The sequence below is a fragment of the Capsicum annuum genome, chromosome 12 (genome assembly GCF_002878395.1).
Source record: "Capsicum annuum cultivar UCD-10X-F1 chromosome 12, UCD10Xv1.1, whole genome shotgun sequence".
Classification (NCBI taxonomy): Eukaryota; Viridiplantae; Streptophyta; class Magnoliopsida; order Solanales; family Solanaceae; genus Capsicum; species Capsicum annuum.
This window is the reverse complement of record NC_061122.1, coordinates 232,085,862-232,108,289: the sequence shown is the minus strand read 5'-3', so window position 1 is coordinate 232,108,289 and position 22,428 is coordinate 232,085,862. Positions and strand designations below refer to the sequence as shown.

Genomic DNA, 22,428 nt, shown 5'->3' with positions numbered 1-22,428 from the left:
CTCTATTGCACGAACTAGAACAGAAAAAAAGAGAGACATTCCTAAATGCCTAGTAGCCTCCTGCTTATAAGTGTGGCGCGCTACACACCCATAAATAAGACTTACCCGACGTGATTTCACAGACACCCTGAGACAATGAACTATGCTTTGATACCAAGTTTGTCACGACCCAAACCGGGACCCTGGCCGTGACAAGCATTCTGAACCATGAAGGCCCCAAACACCCCTATCTATCTGGTAATCATGCACATAATTCATATGATAGTAAGATATACGGAAGATACACAATATTACGAAAAACATGGTCATAAATCAAATGAAATCAACAAAGGAGAAATAATGTCCCACAACATCTATCGACATCTGAAAAATCTTCTGCGAAATCTCTAATACATGACTGAAATAAATTACTGTCTAACAAATGGAACAAGGCCCCCAGTAGACCCAAAAATACTAAATGATAAATTAACTGACAGACATCAGGCCTTCCAAAATATAGAAGGCTCACCACTTGATTCTGCAAATCTGTCGGAAAAGATATACTGGTTATCTGGACCCCTAAACTATGCCTCCAAATCTGGGAGGGAAGGGGGTCAATACAAAAGTACTGGTACGCAGAGAAATAAAAAACAAAATATAATATTTTTTTCCAAATATAGGTGAGAGCCATTATAAAGCAGTTCCATATCAAATTATTTGAAAACACATGAGCATAATGTAATAGTTTTCAACAATAATGTAATGCAGCTGAGCTAGGTGAAATACCCTACATATAACATTTACACCAACTATCAAATCTCGGTTGCCGCCGAGATTAGAGTATAAGTGAGGGAAAGACACACAAGATCACACAGCAGGGTGTCTCGACCCAATAAAGTATAGTAGTTCTCAAGATCACTTAGCCTGGTACCAAATCCCCATGTCGGCAAACACGGTTTCCAGCAATGAGCCCTTACACTCAAACGCCTTCTTCGAGCATCCACCTATCTCATGTAAAATTAATGCATCAAACTACATTTAATTCAATCACATATCTTATTCTGTCGGGTATCGTCATACCCGACTTGCAACCCATCAATATCACATCATTCTTTCATGCAACCATTATATTCATCATATTTCAACATAACAACCCTCTCATTGCAAGTCAAAACCATGACCATTTTCAAAATATTTCATATCACGGTTGTAAAGATGATTTCAAACATTTCACATTATATGAGAATTTAAAACGAGATCATATAAAGAGAGGGATTTCATATAATTCATGCTCTTAAGTCAACATCTTTTCGGAATACATGCATATACATATATGATATATCAAACCACTTTGGGAATAGGCCTAAAGACCAAATCAATATCATAAAACGTTTAAAACGGGATTATATCCATAATTCAAAACCCCCATTTTTAGAACATGAATTTTTAAGCCCATGAGATTTTTTAGATAACCCCACGTACCTCTATATGCGAAGATGAATATGGCACAAGTATAAGAAGACTTGATTATGGAAGAAAATGAATTAGCATGGGTTAACAACAAACCAGTAATGAACTCCAAAACAGATCAGGAACACCCGAGACGTACCGGCAACAAAAAGTACGATGACTCGACTTTTCAGAAGCTTAAAACCATACAAGCAAGCTCCCAAGTTCCAATCTGATTGAATGAAAAGCTAGTGAATTCATTACTTACCACAAAGAAATAAGAAATTATTTCACAATACGAGTCAGAAAAGGAGATAGATATGTGTAGGAAATGAACTACCAAGGATTATCGCGGCAGCTAATGTTGTAGCCCCAAGCCAGTTTGATTACTTTGCTGTCAGACCATACAGGATAGAATACACAAGAAGTACTACAAGTGAACCAACATATAGAAGTCCAAGATGCAGAGCCCAAGTTCAAAGTGAAGAAGAGTAAATTATAGACTTCAGAGAAAATGTTGAAAAGATTGCAGAAAATATGATGAGCAGTATAAATGAGAACCCACTGAACACATAATATAATAAGGTGACTTTCTTATCGAAAGCAGCATATAAATTAATTTGCTTAGCAGTGGGATTTTAAGATCTACTGCATTTACTGGAGAGTATGTTTTGTTCTCTCAGAGTTAGTATTCCTTTTATTCAAATGGATTTGAGTTACACCCATTGTTTAGCGTTCATTGGCTCTTAATTTTCAAAGTCTGTTAGTTGAGAACATTTTGGCCTATCTTCATATCTTCCATATCTTATAACAAAAATTATGTTCCATCCAAAAAAAGAGTTGTCATATTAGTCATCCCTGTCCTTTATATAGAGCTCTTCCCATCTTTGTTCAAATCCCTAGCCAACAAGAATGATGTCCCCCTTCAAAAAGTATTACATCTTACTCTGTCTTTCTATTGCCTATAAACAGTCTAGCAAATCAATGATGTCTTCTGTTAGAGCTAATCATCGTGTTTACACCAAAAATAAAGAAGTGCAAAACTATTCATGTGGACATCCTCAAAACAACCCTTGTTTATTTCTGTCCAAACTGTCCACCATATACATGTTGAACAATTTTCTATCTCCCCTCCTTTATTACATTTACATCCCCGTTCCAGCTGCTTAGTACTTTTTTAATGCTCCCAGGTTCTACCCACCTGATCCCCTTCAGGTTGAAAACATTCTCTACAGCTGCTCTGTTCGTTTCCAATGTAAGAAAAGATGGTTGATTGTGTAAAGAAAGGATCTTGGGCCTAAATCAACCCCAAAAGCTAGCACATGAGGGGATGATTGCTCAAGTCCACATAAGAAGACCGACAGTTCACTCCCCAACAATGTGGGACTTTCACCCACTCTAACACCACCTTCACGCCCAGGCCCAACAAGAGCGTGGTCCGGGAGCTCAAACGTGGATGGACCTGGCTCTAATACCATTTAAAGATGTGATACCTGGACCGAACTCAACCTCAAAAGCTAGCTCAAGGGGGGACAATTGCTCAAGTCCATATAAGTAGACCGTGAATCAATTCCCAATCAATGTGGGACTTTCATCCACCTCGTGTCAGGCTCAACTGGAGCGTGGACCGAGACTCCGAGAATACAAACGGGGTTATTTGTGTGTGAAAATAGAAAACCCACTGAACTTCACCAATTTTCCTCAAAAAGCACTAGGCTATTTGTGTGAGAAAAACACATTTGTTTGATTCGACAACAAAGTTATTAAGAATGACATGCAACAGCGGAGGAATGATGAACTTTTGAGCGGTTACTTTGATGATTCATGCAGAAACAGATATACTTATGAATATTGCTAATGATTTTATTGTAAAACATTTCAATAGATGAAAGCTTATCGAGAAGGGCTACAATAATGTACTTACGTTCTACTTTCATTAGTAAAGGATGAAGTAGGTGTGGCTTTTCTACCATGGGGCTAATTGATGTTTATTTTAGTCTAAGGGCACTCTATTAAAGTCGTGCATGGATTAGCCTTTAATAGAGTGCCCTTAGACTAAAAACTTGAAAAATTTCTGTGTAATGAAGACTTAGAGTCATTTTAGCTGGCAATCTTCGGGATACAAATTTTCAACCTTCCCGACATCCGTTTTTAGATCTTCAAGTTGCGTTATGATCGGGAAAGCTCATAGTACATGTCAGATAAGTTTCGGAATTTTTTGGGATACATAAGGCTGTGTTTGGATTTCAAAACAGTAGCAAAACGTATAGCCTATTGCCCAGTTTTCAGCATTTCAGGGCCAACTTCAAACGATCATAACTCTCTGAATATAATGAACTGGAAGAGCTGCTACCTATCAAATGAAATATCTTTGAGTCTTCTTTCCAATGCAACTAGTTTCATCCAAATCCAACATCTGAGTAATGAGTTATACCCGTTTTACTTCAGTCTGCAACTAGTTTCATCCAAATCCAACATCTGAGTAATGAGTTATACCCGTTTTACTTCAGCCTGTAAGCCTGTCAACTGAGGGACAGTTTCAAGTTTGACTGTTTTTTTAGGGGCATTTTATTCATTTCACCTCACCCATATTTCGTCTATAACACCAGATTTAGCCCCCAATTCATCAAAATATAATCATTTCCTCAAATTTTCTCTCAAGAACACCCCTTAGGTTTTCAAAATAAAAACCTAAGTAGTTCAAGATTCAACCATAGATTTTCAAAACAAATTAGAGATTTGGAATCCCCAATCCACAAGCTTCAAGAATCATCCATTATTCTTCGTAATCGAGGTACTCGGGGTTTTTCTAAATTCTCATGGGCATAGAAAACATATTTTAAGAAAGGGGTTTGTGAATTCATGTACATATTCATGTTTTAGAAGCTTTAAATGATATTGTTTTAGCCTTTTGGCTTTCCCCCAAAGTGACTTGAAAATTTCATGTATATGAATTGAGAGCACGATTTACATGAAATCCCTCTCTTTATGTAATTTTCTCATGTTTCACATGATATAGATTGTTTTGAAATACGTCTTGAAAAATCATGATATGAAATGCTTTAACTTTGCTATGTTTGGAATACGATTTTGAACACGAAAGAGAGGGTTGTAAATGTTGAATATACATATAATGAAAGAGTGCATAGTTTTTCTAAAAGCACATGACCACCATCTGTTTGATGAAAGTTTTGGCATGGTTTTGACTTGAGTTTCGGAACATGAAATCTTTTATGCAAATTACATGTTTGGGTGGTTTGAAACTACACTTTTATGAAAGATCATGCTTAATGCATTGTGGCTTAGAAATAGGACTTGCAAGTCTTGGTATGACGATACCAAACTCAGAAAATGCCATAACAGACACAGACGAATACAGAAATCAGACTTTATCAGATTTGCATTTTAGAACTTCAGAATGATGCATGTTCAGAAAAGGCTAAAATAGGACATAAAGAGAGCTTACGTGGTTCCCCGAAGAAGGCGTGAGTTCAGACAACTCTTTGCGTGAGTTCAGACAACTCTTTGCCCAAAACCGTGGTTTGCCGACCCGGGTATATTATTATACGCTGACTTAAGTATCGTGTGGCGTATCAGATTCAGAAACTCCAACCCTTGCGGCACACTTGAGTTGGAGGCTTCCCCGCCGAGTCAATGGCAGATTCCATATCGCCCGTGGAATATTAGACTTGTAGGGGATACCACCTAACTCAGAAGTAATACACAGATCAGAATTTGAAAAATTTACAGACAGGTTACATGTTTTCAGAAAGTGCCCATGTGTTTTTCAGAAACTGTTTTATGCATGATGTTTTGATGAAAATTGCTCTCACGTATTATATATATATATATATATATATATATGTTCAATTACTCTATTTTAGATTGCTTCGCGTGCCAGTACTTTTATGCTAACCCCCCCCCCTCCTTCCAGGTTTTGAGACACAGTCTAGGAGTCCAGATAAACAGTAGATATTTCATATCGCAGAGCAGATTGTGCAGGGGTGAGTCTTCTATATTCCAGAAGGCCTGTTAACTTTCAGATACTTATCTTTATGTCATGTTTTGGTCTACTGGAGGCCTTGTCCCAGATTTCAAATAGTTGTTATTAGTAATGTAGTAGAGATTTTCGTAGACGGATTTCAGATGTTGATAGATGTTGTGGGACTTTATTTCCCATTATTGATTTTATTAGACTTATGACCATGTTTCCGTAATATTGTGTATCTTCCGCAATTCTTTAATCATATGAATTATGTGCATGATTACCAGATAAATAGGGGTATTTCGGGCCTTCATGGTTCGGGATGCTCGTCACAGCCAGGGCCCCGGTTCGGATCGTGACATATATAGACTCAAGTTCCTTAAATTTAATGTTGTAAATTTGAAAATATATTTATGGCTAAAGTAGTAGTCAGTGTTCGTTGTTTATTTTTACCAATATATGTATATCAATTACGAAACTTTGCATATATTTTTTATTAAAATAATTGTCAATATTAACTGATTTCTATCTCAATTTGATCTAATTAATTTTATAACAATAAAATTATTATTTATATTATATATATATTTACCGTAAATCTATCCTAGTTTTATAGCTTGATTATATTTAATTAATCTACAATTACATAAAGGACTCAAATATGGAAACAATTGATATTAATTACTTTTATAATTTCAAAAATTTAATCTCATGAATTTCACATATTCTTATAGTTTGGTTATATCAAATTTATATTAATTACATTTATAATTTTGGGAAGAATTTTAAAAAGGTAACGATAATTTCTTTTCCTAATTACTAATTTATTTCTCAAAAATTTATCAATTTACAATTTGATTATTTAATTATCTTTACAATTTGCTAAAAACTCAAATAAGGTGACAATTATTTCTTTTCTTAATTACGGATTTTCTTATATTTAATCTTTCATTGTTTCACTAAGATAGTTCAAATTTAATTGTTTTGAGGGATGGCATTTTTTGGTCTATAAATCTTTTTTAATATATAAGAAATGCTAAAGTCATACAATAATCACCTTTATTTTTATAATCCAAACTTATCATTTAAAAATCATTTCATTTGAATTAATAAAATCATAGTAGATTGCACAAAATCAATCAATTAATTATATGTATTTTTATTAAATAAATGATGTACGAAATTGTTGTAATAAAACTATATAATCAACTAATTAATTTCAATTAATTAGAATCAATTTTAAAATATATTTATAGCTAAAGTAGTAGTCAACATTCGTTGTTTTTTTTACCAATATATGCATATCAATTACGAATCTTTCCATATAGTTTTTATTAAAGTAATTGTCAATATTAAATAATTTCTACTTCAATTTAATCTAATTAATTTGATAGCAATAAAATTATTATTAATATTATATATTTATTTACCATAAATCTGTCCTAATTTTGTAGCTTGATTATATTTAATTAATCTACAATTGTATAAAGGGCTCAAATACGAAAATAATTGATATTAATTACCTTTATAATTTCGAAAATTCAATCCCATGAATTTCTCATGTTTTTATTGATTGATTACATTAAATTGATATCAATTACCTTTTTAGTTTTGGAAAGAATTTTAAAAAGATAACAATTATTTATTTTCCTAATTACTAATTTATTTTTCAAATATTTCTTATAAATTTATAATTTAATTATAGTCAATTGACTATTATTATTATCTTTATAATTTGCTAAAAACTCAAATAAGGTAACAATTATTTTTTTCCTAATTACGAATTTTCTTATATTCATTCATTTATTTGCTTACAAAAATAGGTCAAACTTAATTATTTTGAGGAATGACACCTTTTTTTAATATTTTTTATTCAGAATGATTACAATATTTTTTTTATAAATTGATCAGTTACTATTTATTAATTGGTTATTCTCTTAAATATTTTTTTCTTGTAATATTTCTTTTAGTCAATTGTAATGAAATCATTCATAGTTATTTTATTATAATACTATTATTAAAAACATATGAAATGCAATTTATTAAATATGAAATATGAAATAATATTAAATATTTAAACAATCAACAAAATAGTTTTTTGTTATGAAATGATGGTTTTTTGTTGTAAAAATTCAAATAGGTAGTTCTCACTATGACACTTGTCTTAGTTTTAGGCTAGACTATCCTCCTTTATTAAATAGATAGATAATTTCAACAAAATTAATTAGAATATTTTCTTATAAAAATAATATAAAATATTATTTTATAAAAATAATATAAAATATGGTATATTAATAATATTTGCATTATTTATGCTTCTATTTTCTTACGCAGTATTTGATTCTACGTATTAAAAATAACATTGAATCAATGGTGAAAGTGGAGGGACTTCTTTCTTTATTGGGGTTTTTCTTTTTGGGAAAGCTGACACTTTCTTGACTACCAACCACTCAACACAAAGCTGACACTTCTTGGTAGATTGGCTATTTTTTCATAGGGTACTAATTTATATACATTTTCTTTGATATTTGTTATATTGTTAGCTTTATTTTGCGTGTATCGTATTAGTTTATATGCATTTATCTTTTATGTTTGGTATATTAGTATGATCCTAAGCTGGGAGTTTATCGGAAACATCTTCTCTACTTCACCTGAGTAGTGATATGATCTGCATACACTAACCTCCCCAGACCCCACTATGTGGGAATACACTGGGTGTTGTTGTTGCTGTTGTTGTTTCTCATACAGCATTTGATTCAATGTATTAAAAATAACACGAATTACATAATTTGTTTTTTTTTTTTACATAATACCCCCACTTTAAGCATGTTAATGCATGCATTAGATCCATTGCATTACTAATGTCATAAATTTTGAGGTATTAGTAATACACACCTCAATACATAATAGAATATATAACTAATTTTTGCATTAGTTATACATAAGATAAAAAGATATATATCAAACAAGGGATTACTAATACACATTAAATTAATGCATGCATTAATTTTTACGTAATACATTCCATGCTTTATCACATATTTGATTATTATTCCTTGTCTTGAGCTGGGAGTCTATCGGAAACAGTCTTTCTACACGTAATACATTCCATGCTTTATCACATATTTGATTATTATTCCTTGTCTTGGGCCGGGAGTCTATCGAAAACAGTCTTTCTACTTCTGCGGAGGTAGTGATATGGACTACGTACATCTTACCCTCTCCAGACCCCACTATGTGGAAATACACTGAATTTATTGTTGTTGTTGTTATTAATTTTTTAATACACTCTATCAAAAGACTCCATGCTTCTCATTTAATTATACGGCCTTTAGCTCCTCTTTAATTATGATAATTGCTCTCTGACTCCACCTTGCTTTTTTAAAATATAAATAAATAGCAATGAATTTAATTTTGCTCATTACTCTACTAATTGTAGTAATGTTAGGTGAATTTATCAACTTAAAATTAGAATACATTCACTCATGCTACATGTTATAGCTATAGTTCAAAAAAGGAATTATACGTTTGACATAACACGTAAATGCGTTTTCAACTTGACATCATCAGCAAATATTTATATATTTTAATTTTGAGTGTTGCACAAATAAATACTTAGACTATCATATAAAGTTAAAATAAATATATATATCTGCGAGTCTTGTATCGCAATTTGTCATGCAAAATGTGTTCATCTCATACAATTTGTCAAGTAATTAAAGCGTTTGTGTCTAGGGGAGTACATCGGTTGGTTCGGTTGGGTTTTGCATATTATCGTTAGATTTATCGGTTTTCGATTTTTAAATATGCTAAACCAATAACCAAACCAATAAAATATTTTTTTTTTTCGGTTTTTAGTCCTTAACGATTCGGTTTTCGGTCTAACCGATAAGAAAATACTCATAAATAGAAATAGTAGTAGCTAACATGTTAAAAATGAATCTTAGTTGCAACAAAAATCCTACATGAAGTGTTTAAATTTACAAAAATCTTCAAGTTTGAACTAAATGTTGTTAGGAGAAATTAAGAGTTTGTATAATTGAAATAATAGGTTTGTTAATTTGTAGAAATAAAAGATAAATATATAATAAGTCATATATATATTCTTATTGGGTTATCGATTTACCCAATAACCCAATAAGAAAAAATCGAACCGAACCAATAACTCAATAATTTTTTTTATAAAATCATTAACCTAATAACAATAAACCAATAATATTTTTATCGGTTTGATTTATCCTGTTATCTACTCTGTTGAATTTTATAATCATTTACACACAAATGGCCAGGGGACAAAGTATACTGTATGCTGTCAATGTGGATATGACTTTTAGCATATAGTATATGATAAATCGATCGGCACACTTGTCTTTGAAACTCCTCATATTTTTTCTCTTTCTTAATTTTGTGGTTGAATTTTCAAAAAGCCTTGGTGATTTCTTCCTTTCCTTCGATAAACTTTGTATTTAGTAGTAATATTATTTCATAAATTGAGACCACAAGACTATTCAATTTTGTCTGGGGCCCACATATGTGCCCATTTTTTCCTTCTCAGATTGACCTACGAAGGAAATTGGGTAGTGTGTAGTGGTCACATAAGTCACAACGGTCATTGAGGTGACTTTCAAATTTTAGTCTCAATAGGTCTTATCGAACAACGAGATAAAAGGTCATTGAGGTGACTTTCAAATTTTAGCCTCAATAGGTCTTATCAAACAATGAGATAAAAGGAAAAGTAGTAAACCTCAGGAGGAGCCTTAGGTTGGATATAGTAGGTACAACGAGGTGAAGATGTAGCTCAAAAAATGAGGAGATTATTGGACGTGACCTTAGATAGGCTAATGTGGAGGGCATGTATTAGAGCAGAAGATTAGTCAAGTAGGAGCGTTGTCTTGCTTTGAGGGTTTAGGTGTTTGTGTTCGTCGCGAACCAGCCATAGTTGGGCATGTATTACACCTCACTTGTGGAATTTCACCGGAAAAAAAAAAAAAAGCTACAAGAACATCTGCTTATAAAATAGCTTAAATCAAAGACTGAAGACAGAATTGACTTCTAACTCGTTGTCAAATCATCAACTACTTTGTTTCTGTTTGTTTATTTTTCTTTAGGGAGCTGAGGGGAGGGGAAATCACGCTACATTATGTACACAATGAAAGGCGTATCTGAGAAATTATTTAGAAGAAAAAGCTACTGAACTTCTCCATCCTCACCAAATTGCCAGTGATCCTCATAGTCACCATCCCTATGAGAATCACTCCGACGATCTCGCTTTTGTTTCTTATGCTGGCCCTCCGGTTTACCTTCCAAACTCCAGACATCATGCCGGTCCATCTATTACATCAAAGCTCTATACATTAGAAAAATTCAGAGTTACCAACGGAAACAATGTGTCTGGCCTTGAGATGTTTTCAATGGTGGTGATGAGAGACCTGTTTTAGCTTCTTATGATCACTGTCATGTCTGTACGAACTTCTTGAATGATCTTTCTCATTTTCAGCGTCGTCATCAAAGGAACTCATATGCCGCTTGCGGTGTTTCTTATCTCTGTCACTTCCTGACCTTCTGATCTCCTCGAAACTGTAAGTATCAGCCTTGTCGATGCCTGTACCATCTTTCTCGGTTCTTCTCTCTCTCCTGCTTTTATCCCCTCGGCCTTTATCCCTTCTATTTTTTTCCTTCTTCTTTTCTCTTTCCTTCTCTTTTCTTGCCTGCAGACAGATTGAAACTTTAAATTCAGAGCCAGTGAACTTTACTGAATACAAAGTTTTTTGGTTTTTCTTTTTAGATACTAGTTAAGAACAATGGCTTCCCACACTCGCCAACAAATGCCTCTTTCAGGAATGACGGGAATTTGGAACTTCCAAAAGATTCAAGAAAGGAGCAGAGCGTGGCAGACAGCGCCAAACCCAAAGGTCTTAACCATCATATTAAACTAATATAAGTTATATATTCATTGTTGATACCTCATATTTACCAATATTGTCACACAACAGCAAGCCCGAAATCTTACATATTTTAACATTATCTCCTCACAGCATCAGCTATATTAATTCTCTTTAATAACTGTAGTATGCCCAAACATCTTTGAAAACATTGTATTTGTAAAAATTGCCTCACACTCAATACAACTAAGGGAACATGAAAGCTTCATTATTTTATACTCATATAGGTTGTGAAAAGAGAAATTACGAGAGAAAACTTTGTGCCTGTTTGGAAGAAAAACTTGTAATTGGATTTGGGTGTACTACACAGTTTGACATGTTAGTTCAGCATGAAATTCACATGAAGTGGCTAGAATATCAAAGCCCAACCAGTTTTAGAATGCAGTCCCACAAAAGTAGCTTCAGCCACAATAAGTTTGCCTTGAAAAAGAGTTCCGTAAAATCTTATGGTTCAAAAAGGGTGGTGAGTCAAGGCTTTAAGAAAAAAAAATAGAAGACACCCATATCAACCACAATCACATCCACACATCTACCCCCACCCGAAAGTAGCAGAAGAATAAGGGTTTGTATTCAAGTACCTTATCCTCTTGACGCTTCCGCTCCTTCTCTTTTAGTTCATTAACAAATTTGTCAAATATTTCAAGCAGCAAGCCCTCATCACTCATTATTCTGTAAAATAATAACAACAAAGAAATTCACATTCAATGTTACGACATAATGAGAATCATGAGATTATGAATACAACAACAACAACAACAAACCCAGTATATTCCCACCTAGTGGGGTCTGGAGAGGGTACCACTACCTATAAAGAAGTAGAGGGGATGTTTCCGATAGAACCCCGGCTCAAGACACAGGACAATATACAAAAACATCCAGAGCATGAAACAAGATAAAACTAACATAGATACAACATCCACACAAATAATGTACATTACCAAACAAAAGACACCAAAACCCTCCTAACTACGGACTACGATTCATCCACCCACCTTATCCCTCTATCCTAGTGTTTTTCCTCCAAACCTTCCTATCCAGGGTCATGTCCCCAGTGACCTATAACAGCTCCATGTCACGTCTAATCACTCTCTCCCGTATTTCTTCGGTCTACCCCTACCCCGCTTGAAACCATCTAACGCTAGTCTCTCACACCTACGAACTAGGGCATCCGTGCCCCTCCTCATCACATGACCAAACCATCTCAACCTCACTTCCCGCATTTTTTCCTCCACTGATACCACTCTCACCTTCTCCCGAATAATCTCATACCTAACCCTGTCAGCCCTAGTAAGACCACACATCCAACGCAACATCCTCATTTCCGCCACTTTCAACTTTTGGATATGGAAATTCTTAACTGGCCAACACTCCGCTCCATACAACATAGCCGGCCGGACATTTCATTTATAGCCAAAGAGGCTAGAAAAATTGAAACTAGAGATTTAACAGCATACTTCATCAGAAGCTTGAAATAATCACAAATGTCAGAAATTAAAAAACTAAAACAATCACAAATGTCAGAAATTTAAAAACTAACTGCTAGAGCTATTAAACGCTCAGTGTTGGAACAACTAATAATTGACATCAACCAATTTCTTGAGGGATAAGTTCAACATTAAAAGTCACTTAGCGAAATGGTAATTCATGCTAATACTATAAAGAAATAGCCTACCTAAATGTTGAGGAATATAAAACAACAAATCATTCAACACAGCTATTATTCTAAGGTACACTCTAGAACTATGTGAATTACTGAGTTTAGAATATTGAAGGAGTTGGTCCTTGAAAATAATATCAATTATCACTCTCCAATGGTCCTTGGAGTCGTGTTACTAATTCTAGATCAATAAAAGCAAAAGAAGCTCCTTGCCTATCTCCGAAGAGGGATTTGCAGTCCTCCCATTTCGATGATGCAGTAATTTCCTGCAACCACAGCAAAAAATAGATTATGGTTTAAAGGAAATATCATGGGATTCCATCCATTGCAATGTGAGAGATTGTAAACTGTTTACTATACCTTTGATGCATGAAGAAGTTCATAGAACTCATCTGCTAGACGTTTACGCTTTTTAGCTTCTTTTTCTTCTTTCTCCCTGGCCCTTTCCAGTAACTCGTCAAAGACAAACTATGCAGATGAAATATGCACATTCAATACTCAATGACCGGTATAGTTTAGAAAGGAAGCATGGAATAAGATTCAGTATAATCCATGTATGTCCTCTTATTTCTTCGTTTGGAAGGCACAGGGCATATAATGTAAAAGTATTATCACCATCTTTTGGAGTAATTCCTCACATTATAATCTTTGATAAAATGCTTTACAAAAGTTCTGAGATTATTGAAAGTACACTAAAAGCCTTAGAGACCCAACCAACTGTCTAAGCATAATTCTTCGACAAGATACCCCTTGCAATTCCCTCTTCCCACATACATAGATTATACGCCATGACCATAAATAATTTCCAAAATCCAAATGATATATGAAGAATATCCTCATTACAAAAAAAGAAAATGATCGTTGATATCATCCAGTTATGCTGTTTAACCAGTTTCGTAGAGTAAAACTCTTATCCACTAACAATAAAAACAGAAAACTACAAGGCAAATTGCTTTGAATTAAGCAACTTAAGATATGTGTTGTAGGTGTAATATTAACCACCGCCGTCCAGGAAATAAAAACTAAGGAAAATGGTACCAAAACTGAAGAATTAGAAGCAAAAGCTAACACCAAATATTTGATCAATATGGTCCTCGTCTTTATTCTTGAAGGTTTCAGGCTTACTTGCTAACCGACACACTACTCTTCTATTAACTCCATTATAAGAAGATCCAAATTTAATATGGTATAGGTTATGGTTGATACTAAAGGAAAATGCCACTAACCACAGTTGACTACCTACGAGTTGCCAATTTAGCAATCACAAACTGACCGACTACCAGTGAAACATAACATGGAAGTACTACTTATGCTTTTGCACTCAATCCACTCATCTTATGCAGGACCTGTCCCAAAGACAAAAAGGGGACAAATACATAGAAATCCATTTAGTGAATGGGATACTTCAATTTTCACAACATTCAATTCAACATGGGTCGATGTGAAACAGTATACAGTGCTTAGCCATAATTAGACCTTTAAGTTGGTATCTGACATTGGTGGAGAGCTAATATACTTGGCGATTGCAACCTTAAAATCATCAAGCGTCCACGCTGATGTCAATCCAATCTGAAAGTAGAAACGGCTCAGCCAAAATATTAGGTACTAACTGAAGCACAACAGAGGCTAAAATGAAGAGTGGTGATTACCTCGGCCATCCTAACTGCATCTTTAATTTGTGACTTGTCATCAAGATACTGAAGCAACATACAAGTAACACAAATTCAGAATGCTTATCAGTAACAAAAATAGGATAACAAATGGAGCCTTGTCCATGCATTTGAGTTACCATAAAGTCTATAAATTACAAGCAAGGTGATGGGGATGAAATTTCTTTCATGAATACCAACATTTCTCCACTTGTTCAAAGTCATCTACAATATCACAAGGCACTTGACACATAAACTTAATTGCACTGATCAAGTTAAATTGAAGGAAAAATCAAGCACCCCTGTTTGGATAATAGAAAAAAAGTGAATAAATAAAAATGGATAGCATCTCTGTTAACAACGCTTTCGTTATATTTACTTAATAAGAATCATTTATGCACACAAACAGTAATACAAACTTTAAAGATAGAAGTTGACATCTTTATCTTACAAGGGAAAAACAAAAGATTTTCAGCATCTGAGTTTATGTATAACTCTCACCATCCCATAGCAAGAGCCCAACTCAAGAAAACATTACCAAACTCAATCATTGAATAAGAGTACGAACATGATCATTACCATGCTAGGATACCAGGTAAACTCCCTCTTTCATCAAGCAAGGAGATAAATGCTAATAACATTTGATCATTCAACTTCAATTCTTTTCAGAAAGGGCAAAGGATGAAACAATATATCGTTTAGTTAGTCGCAAGAGTGTATTACGGCCAAAAAAATCATAGTGAGGGAGATGCAACTTTATTTAGAGAAACAGAGATGCTCTCAGGCACTTTTTCCGAGGCTAATCTTTTCTAAGCCTTTACTTTCATTACATCTCAACTACCTCTTCAGAGGCGAATTCTGGCACTAAGTTTATTTAGTCCAATTTATATGGTTGACAACACAATATATTTTGAATTAAGTTGCACGATATCATCCGAAGTGAAATCAAAGCTGGGGTGTGGTACAAATGGACAAAATGTGATCGAAACTTGACCAGACAAACTACTTTTAGGTCTCATTTGTTTGCACTTATTGGATTTATAAACCTATTCAGACCTCAAACCATTAAGTGCATTTGTTTTTATTAGGATTTTAGCTCTTAATAGGTCCGAGTAGGTCTTAATCATTCAGATGTGGAAACAAGCCTAAATATCATTTAGAGATATTCTTGTCTAGGATAAATTCACCACCACTCTATCCACAATCACCTGTCACCACCACCACCCACCTCCACCATCACAACCAACATCACTACCAACTACAATGCCAGCCACTACCACACCTACCACTTCCATTATTCTAATTATATCCACCGCCAACGCCGCCGCCACCGATACCGGTCGATCCCTACTACCAACCAACTCATCTATCACAACTAGCACTACCGTTAACAACCACTAACACGTCATCAACTTCCACACATTCTTCGGGCACCATCATCGGCGTCACCACCTCTACCACCACCATCCGCTACACTCGCTACAGTATCTGTACTAACAACCATTCCACCATCACAGCTAACAGCGTCTCCAACAATCAACACCCCCAACTACTAACATTAACCAACTTCACATCACAACCACCAGCATCACTACCAATCGCCAATATCATGACAGTTACTACAATGCCAACTATCTCTACTATCACAACTATCATCACCAACATTGTTAATCACTGACATCAATTAATTTATTACAACCACCACCACCATTAAAAACCATCTCCACTATCACTAACAAACATAACTGTTTCTTTTTTAATCAAATAATAATTTAATTGTATTAAATTAAAAAAATTTCTAATATATAATTATTTTTATTTGAATTGTATTTTTATTATATTTACAAATAAATAAATTTTGCACATTCAGATGTTGAAAAACACCCAACCTTAATCATTTAGTTTTCAGATCTAGAGACAATATATTAACCATTCAGATGTGCATTCAAAATGATTCATTCAAAATGATTCAAATGTCTGAATATTAATAAAAACAAATGCAGTTTTAGCTGAAACACAATGGTGTGGTTGTGTGATACTTTAAAGGAGTCCTCGAAAGTCAAAGAAACTACGTGAAAACATGGAAGTTTGATTATCACTTCTCAGAGTTGTTCTGCTTGAGAAACTGTAACAATTAAGGACGTAATATAACCATTAACAGCATTCAACAGAGAAGTCAATTATAATTGTCCGTGAAGTAGCATTTAATACAGCTTGGCTAGATTGAAAGAATCATCTATATCTATACTACATTAAAAGCATGGAACCCTAACTTAAAAGTTTACGATAATACCATTCCTATCAGCCTAAATACCTACTATCTAGTTTAAAAAAAAAAAAAAGAGAAGAAACTAATTGGCATAAAGAGAAACAACACAGATGTTTAATAGGAACAAACGGTCATTGTTCTTATCTCAACAAAATGTACAACAACAACAAACCCAGTATATTCCCACTTAGTGGGGTCTGGGGAGGGTAGAATGTACGCAGTACATACCACTACCTCCGAAGAAGTAGAGAGACTGTTTCCGATATACCCCCGGCTCAAGACAAAGGACCATAGTCAAACGTCGCAAGCATACAACATGATAAAAATAAGAGTGATAAGCTCATTTTTTGGTCTATCACCTACTGACCACAATACTTAGATTGATCTAGGTAAATCCTAATCCATTAAAATTTTATGAGCTTTTCTTTGATAAGCTCATTCACATTCCAAGCATACTGCTATGCTATTATCAAAACAGTCCTACTTGCCAAAAGCTTCAAAAGAAAACGAAGAACAACCCCATCCACCTTGAGTTTGCCGACATAAAAGAATATGGATCGAACATAAAAAGAAAAAAAAATAATACAGAAAATCCAAACTTCAGATGATAAGGATATAGCAACTACGATGTAATTCATACCTTTTGACGTCGGACGCGTGTTTCATGGTCCGGCTTACCCTTATACCCTTTTATCCTACCAAGTATGTTCTATTCTTTAATGCACTAACTTCCTTTTTTACCTAATGAATTGAACTTTTTAGTGAGGATCTGAATCTCATGCTTTTATCCTACCAAGTATGTTCTATTCTTTAATGCACTTCCTTTTTTTTTTTACCTAATGAATTGAACTTTTTAGTGAGGATCTGAATGATTTTCAGACTTTGTTTAAAATCTGATTCATTAAGATGTATTAACAGGTTGAATCTTTAAAAAAAAAAAAAAGCACTTAATGGGTTGATATCTTATCCATTCAGATTCAGACCTTCATTAAGTGAAAGCAAATGAAAAGGGATTGCAGTGTAAAGTCTATAAATATGGCTTAGTGTAACAAATGTAGTTTACACAATTCAATACTCCTATTAGCAACTTATTTCACCTGTTTCTCCAGCTCATCCATAACATCTGTAAATAAATCTTTTGCTGTTGATCCTGAAGTATTTGATGAGACAGCCAGATATGCAGCAAAATCTTTAATCTGCAAGCACAAAATAAAGGAAATTATTGGATGAGAAATTCAAAAAGACGAACTCTCACTGAACACAAGAAAGAAAAACTAACTTTGATGCAATAATCACGCCAGTTAGTTTTTGCATTAAGTATTCCCGCAGCAACATGCTCTTCCATCAGTTTTCGGAACTCATCACGATTTTTACGTTCAGCTTTCCTCAATTCTTCCTATTTGAATCGACGGTGTATGCCCAGTGAGAAAGAGATAAATCAAAGTCTCCAAATATAAATTTAATTTTAACCCCCGAGTCTAATAAGCAATATACCATCCGCAGTTTCCTTTGCTCCTCCTCTTTGCTCTCTAAATCACGTATATATTCCTAATACAGAAAAGGTTGCAACATAACTTTAAAACTGAGGCGTATAAATGAGATGTTTGGAAAAAGTTATTTATGATGTATTAGAAAAATGAAAAGTACCTGGAAAATCTCCAAGCGGTCGATTTTCTCAAGGCGGGAGCATCTTTCATCAGCTTCCAAGCGGTCCTGAACTTTCCGCCACTGGCTACTGGCCTGAACAAAAGAAGTCGGCAACAATGGAACTATGGAAGTTCTATCTCCTGGAAATAGAAAAACATAATCTAGGAACTGATGCTAATTCCACTAGAACAAATACCTTAATAAAGTCACAGGATTTTAAAAATTCTAAGTACTCCACTCTATTGCGCTTCTGCTCCTCCAATGCCTTCGCATGCTCCTAATAAAATCCAGTACAAAGTAAAAAAATAAAATTTCTCTATAAAGAAGACAATATTTACAGAGAGACTTTAACTACACTTGCATGAAAGTATTAAAAAACTCTTTCTATTTTACGACGGAGGGAGGAGAGGAAGAAGCACATCACAGTTTAAAATTCCAAAAAAAATTACATACAAGACATGGAAGTCTGTTTAAATTGGAATTCAATGGTGAACAAATTTAAATGTTGTACCCTTGAGGCTTGAGAAGCCATTAAAAATGTATTCAAAGAACACAAGACTTTAAGTTGAATATATGCAAATTTTCTTCTTTCTACTCTTTAAGCAAAACATAAAAAGGGAACAAACTAAAAGACATCCTGCAGAGGAATGGAATGAATGTTGTTAATCAAGTGGACCAGTGCCTAACTCAACTTCGAAAGCTAGGTCAGGTGATGAAGATTGTCCAAGATCATATAAGGAAACTACAGCACATACATCTTACCAGTGTGGGATTCTCATACATTAATCGCACACCAAGACTGGACATCTGAAGCATCAGTTAACCTAGGTTGGCTAACATCTAATAGTCTAACATCAAGATAGATCTGCCTCTAATACCATGTTTAAGAAATTGGACCTTGTTTCTATCTCAAATGAAAGGGTAACTCAATTTGTGAGGAGCCAAAGACCATATAAGGAAACTACTGTCCGCACACTTAGTGTTTAACATATAGAAGCTCACAAGAAAGTTCAACGAAAGGAGCTTCACCTTTTTCTCAAGTTCCTCCACATAATCTTCAAAAAGGTCCTCACGGTCTTTAGCTCGCTCGACAGCTTTAAAACGTTCATCATGTTCGAATAGGGAGATTGCCTTACTGAATAATCAATAGCAAATAGTTAGTGGATCAAATGGAACTTACACAAGTAATGGATCAACTTCAAGGTACCAAAACACATACAAACAATGACCAAGATTAGAAAACAAGCAGCAGACAACTTAACATTACAAGTGAAAGACAAACCTCCATCTTGACGATGGTGACAGCTCCTTGCAATCCTGTAAGATTGAGAACAACGGACATTGTTGTGAAAAATACCACTTATTCTTTTGAACAAGTCAAATACCAGTCTCTAATACATCATGAATATTATGATAATATGTTTTTATTTTTGAAACTGGTAATGTGAATATCATGATATATCAAATGGAAGACACCCACAAAAGAAAATTTCACTCACTTCTAACATTATCCTGAAATCTTCCCGAGCTTTTTTCTGTTTAACACGCCTCTCTTCAGCTTCCAGTTTTTTCTTTTGGCTCAGATACTGGAACAGACACACAACTTCAAAATGATCACTATATCTTTTTGCAATACGGTAGCAATTAACCCATTCCAGATATTTGTTATGCAACCAAAAAAAAAGGGGGGGGGATCGGAGGTAGTGGGTCGGAGATTTTGAGAGTTGTATGAACATTTCAACTTAAGAGTGAGGTTGAAAGAGAGTTTTGGAAAATGTTTTCCTTACTTTTTGAAGGAAGTCATTTTCCATAGATTTAAGGAAAATAAGTTGATTTGGAATACATTTTCCAAAATATCAAAACACACTCTCTATCTTTTTGCAATACGCTATGCTGAAACATTGAAGCAGCAATTAACCCATTCCAGATATTTGTTGTGCAACCCAAAAAAGGGGGGGGGGGGGGCTACAATCATCATTGAATGCCGACTTGGAGAGATACCTCATTAAAAGCTTGCTTCCGCTCACCAAGGGATTTTAGAGCACCATATCTCCAGTCATTAATTACTGCTCTCATGGCCTGACAAATACACTTCATGTCAAATGATCTCCCTCAATTGTTTGGTACGCACAAAACAATCAAGTAATAAACCTGATCCCAAGTGCAATCAGACCCAATATTTGCAGATTCCAAAAGTGTTTTGAATGCACTCTTTGCCTCCTAAATAAAATCAGATACTTAAAATAGGAGTAACAGAAATTTCGAGTACATTAAACGGGACAAAAAAGCAACAATCAACTATACCGCTTTGCTCTCATAAACTAATGGTCCCAGCTCGACTGTTTTCTCATCTGATGGAGTAGCACCTCCGATTTCAGTTATTGCAGCATCTTTCTTGACATCCTGCATTTTAGGCACAAAGGACAAAAGCGAACCTCATTAGAGCATATTCTTCACCTGTTAGCAGTTGACTAACAACTGCACTACAAAATTGTTGGATCAACATCCAGCATAACAGCTACGAAAAGCTTTGTTGGTGTTTTAACCAGTAACCACTAGTAATTAACTAATCGCATAAGTATTTCAGAAGGACAAAGTACCTCTCTATTCTCCGGAGAAAATCCATCATCATACACTACTGCATCTTGAGCTGAAGTAGTCTCAGAACTACAGAAAAATTGAATTCCAAATAAGAAGCAAAACAACCAGAGGCAAATTGATAACATATAAATCTGAAAACATACACCGGTGGCGCGACAGAATTTCCCAAGGTTACTGCTATTCCAATTTTCTCCGAATCAGCAACAGCTGGCAAAGAAGGTTCTGAAGAATTCTTCATTTCGACTGTTTCAATCATCATCGAAGAAACCTTACCAGATAAACTTGATGATTCTGAAGCAAAACTAGTTAGTAAGTTAGCAGCTGGTGACACAGCAATTGGGCTTGATTTAGCACCGCGTACTGAGACTAATGAACCATCTGCACCCGGGGATGATGTTTTAACAACAGGAATGGATCCAAAATCAGAAGCGTGCGAAATGCTGTCCTTTTCACGAGCCAACTGTGAATTTATAAATAATTAGACTTTATGAGAAATAGAGTATCCAAGAAAACAGAATATTGCTCCTTCTTATCATGCTAGCAACTATGAACGCATAAATAATTAGATTTTATGAGAAATAGAGCATAAAAGAAAACAGAATACCGTCCTCCTTATCATGCTATTTAAAGCACAGAACAATCCCTTCTTATCATGCTATTTAAAGCACGGAACAAACCCATATTGGATTTAAATCTAACATCACCTTGACTTCATCAGGCATTCTCCATTTGGACGTTCTAGTAACCTTGTTGTAGTAATACCTACAGAAAACAAACAAAGCAATCAGCATTATGTACAAGTAACACACAAAAGTACCCACTGTAGAAGAACAATTGGAAAGAGGCCAAGAAAATATATAAGTTACCCACTTTCTTCCCTCAGGACTTGTAAATTCTCTCCAGTCAGTTGATGCGTCTGCCCTCTGTCCCAATGAAAACAGCATGAAAGCAGGTCAAGTCAAAAAACTGAACATAAACAGTACACTGAGAGTAGAAATCAGTAACTTCCAGCAGTACAATACTGGATGGAAGTGTTAGAATATGAATGATATAATGTCCCACATGAAAAAGGACTAGTATGTACTGTGTAGAATATAACTACAAGCAGGGTGGAAATATTGCCAAGCTGCGGCCGAGCTACAGCCATCCAAGGGTGATCAACTGAACACCATTTGCCGGATAATCGCATTTTGTATATATATAGGTCAAATTCTGTTGTTTCTGAGTATTTATTAATGTTGAACACCCTT

The 22,428-nt window shown here is 34.6% G+C and overlaps 1 protein-coding gene across 1 annotated transcript in view; it reads right to left on the bottom strand.

Annotated features, from left to right (window-relative positions):
- Positions 1-10,419: 10,419 nt before the first annotated feature.
- LOC107850262 (pre-mRNA-processing protein 40A) overlaps positions 10,420-22,428 on the bottom strand; it is a 19,194-nt gene continuing 7,185 nt past the window's right edge. The window contains exons 8-29 of the mRNA XM_047401770.1: positions 22,049-22,101; positions 21,883-21,940; positions 21,322-21,638; positions 21,178-21,244; positions 20,882-20,980; positions 20,729-20,797; positions 20,579-20,656; positions 20,077-20,163; positions 19,860-19,894; positions 19,607-19,712; positions 18,774-18,854; positions 18,578-18,670; positions 18,425-18,478; positions 18,210-18,326; positions 18,028-18,126; positions 14,662-14,709; positions 14,489-14,581; positions 13,373-13,480; positions 13,226-13,278; positions 11,934-12,024; positions 10,843-11,121; positions 10,420-10,744 (exon numbers count right to left, since the gene is read on the bottom strand). Coding sequence (XP_047257726.1) covers positions 10,601-10,744; positions 10,843-11,121; positions 11,934-12,024; positions 13,226-13,278; positions 13,373-13,480; positions 14,489-14,581; positions 14,662-14,709; positions 18,028-18,126; positions 18,210-18,326; positions 18,425-18,478; positions 18,578-18,670; positions 18,774-18,854; positions 19,607-19,712; positions 19,860-19,894; positions 20,077-20,163; positions 20,579-20,656; positions 20,729-20,797; positions 20,882-20,980; positions 21,178-21,244; positions 21,322-21,638; positions 21,883-21,940; positions 22,049-22,101 — 2,229 coding nt within the window. The 3' untranslated portion in view covers positions 10,420-10,600. The remainder of the gene's footprint in view (positions 10,745-10,842; positions 11,122-11,933; positions 12,025-13,225; positions 13,279-13,372; positions 13,481-14,488; positions 14,582-14,661; positions 14,710-18,027; positions 18,127-18,209; positions 18,327-18,424; positions 18,479-18,577; positions 18,671-18,773; positions 18,855-19,606; positions 19,713-19,859; positions 19,895-20,076; positions 20,164-20,578; positions 20,657-20,728; positions 20,798-20,881; positions 20,981-21,177; positions 21,245-21,321; positions 21,639-21,882; positions 21,941-22,048; positions 22,102-22,428) is intronic.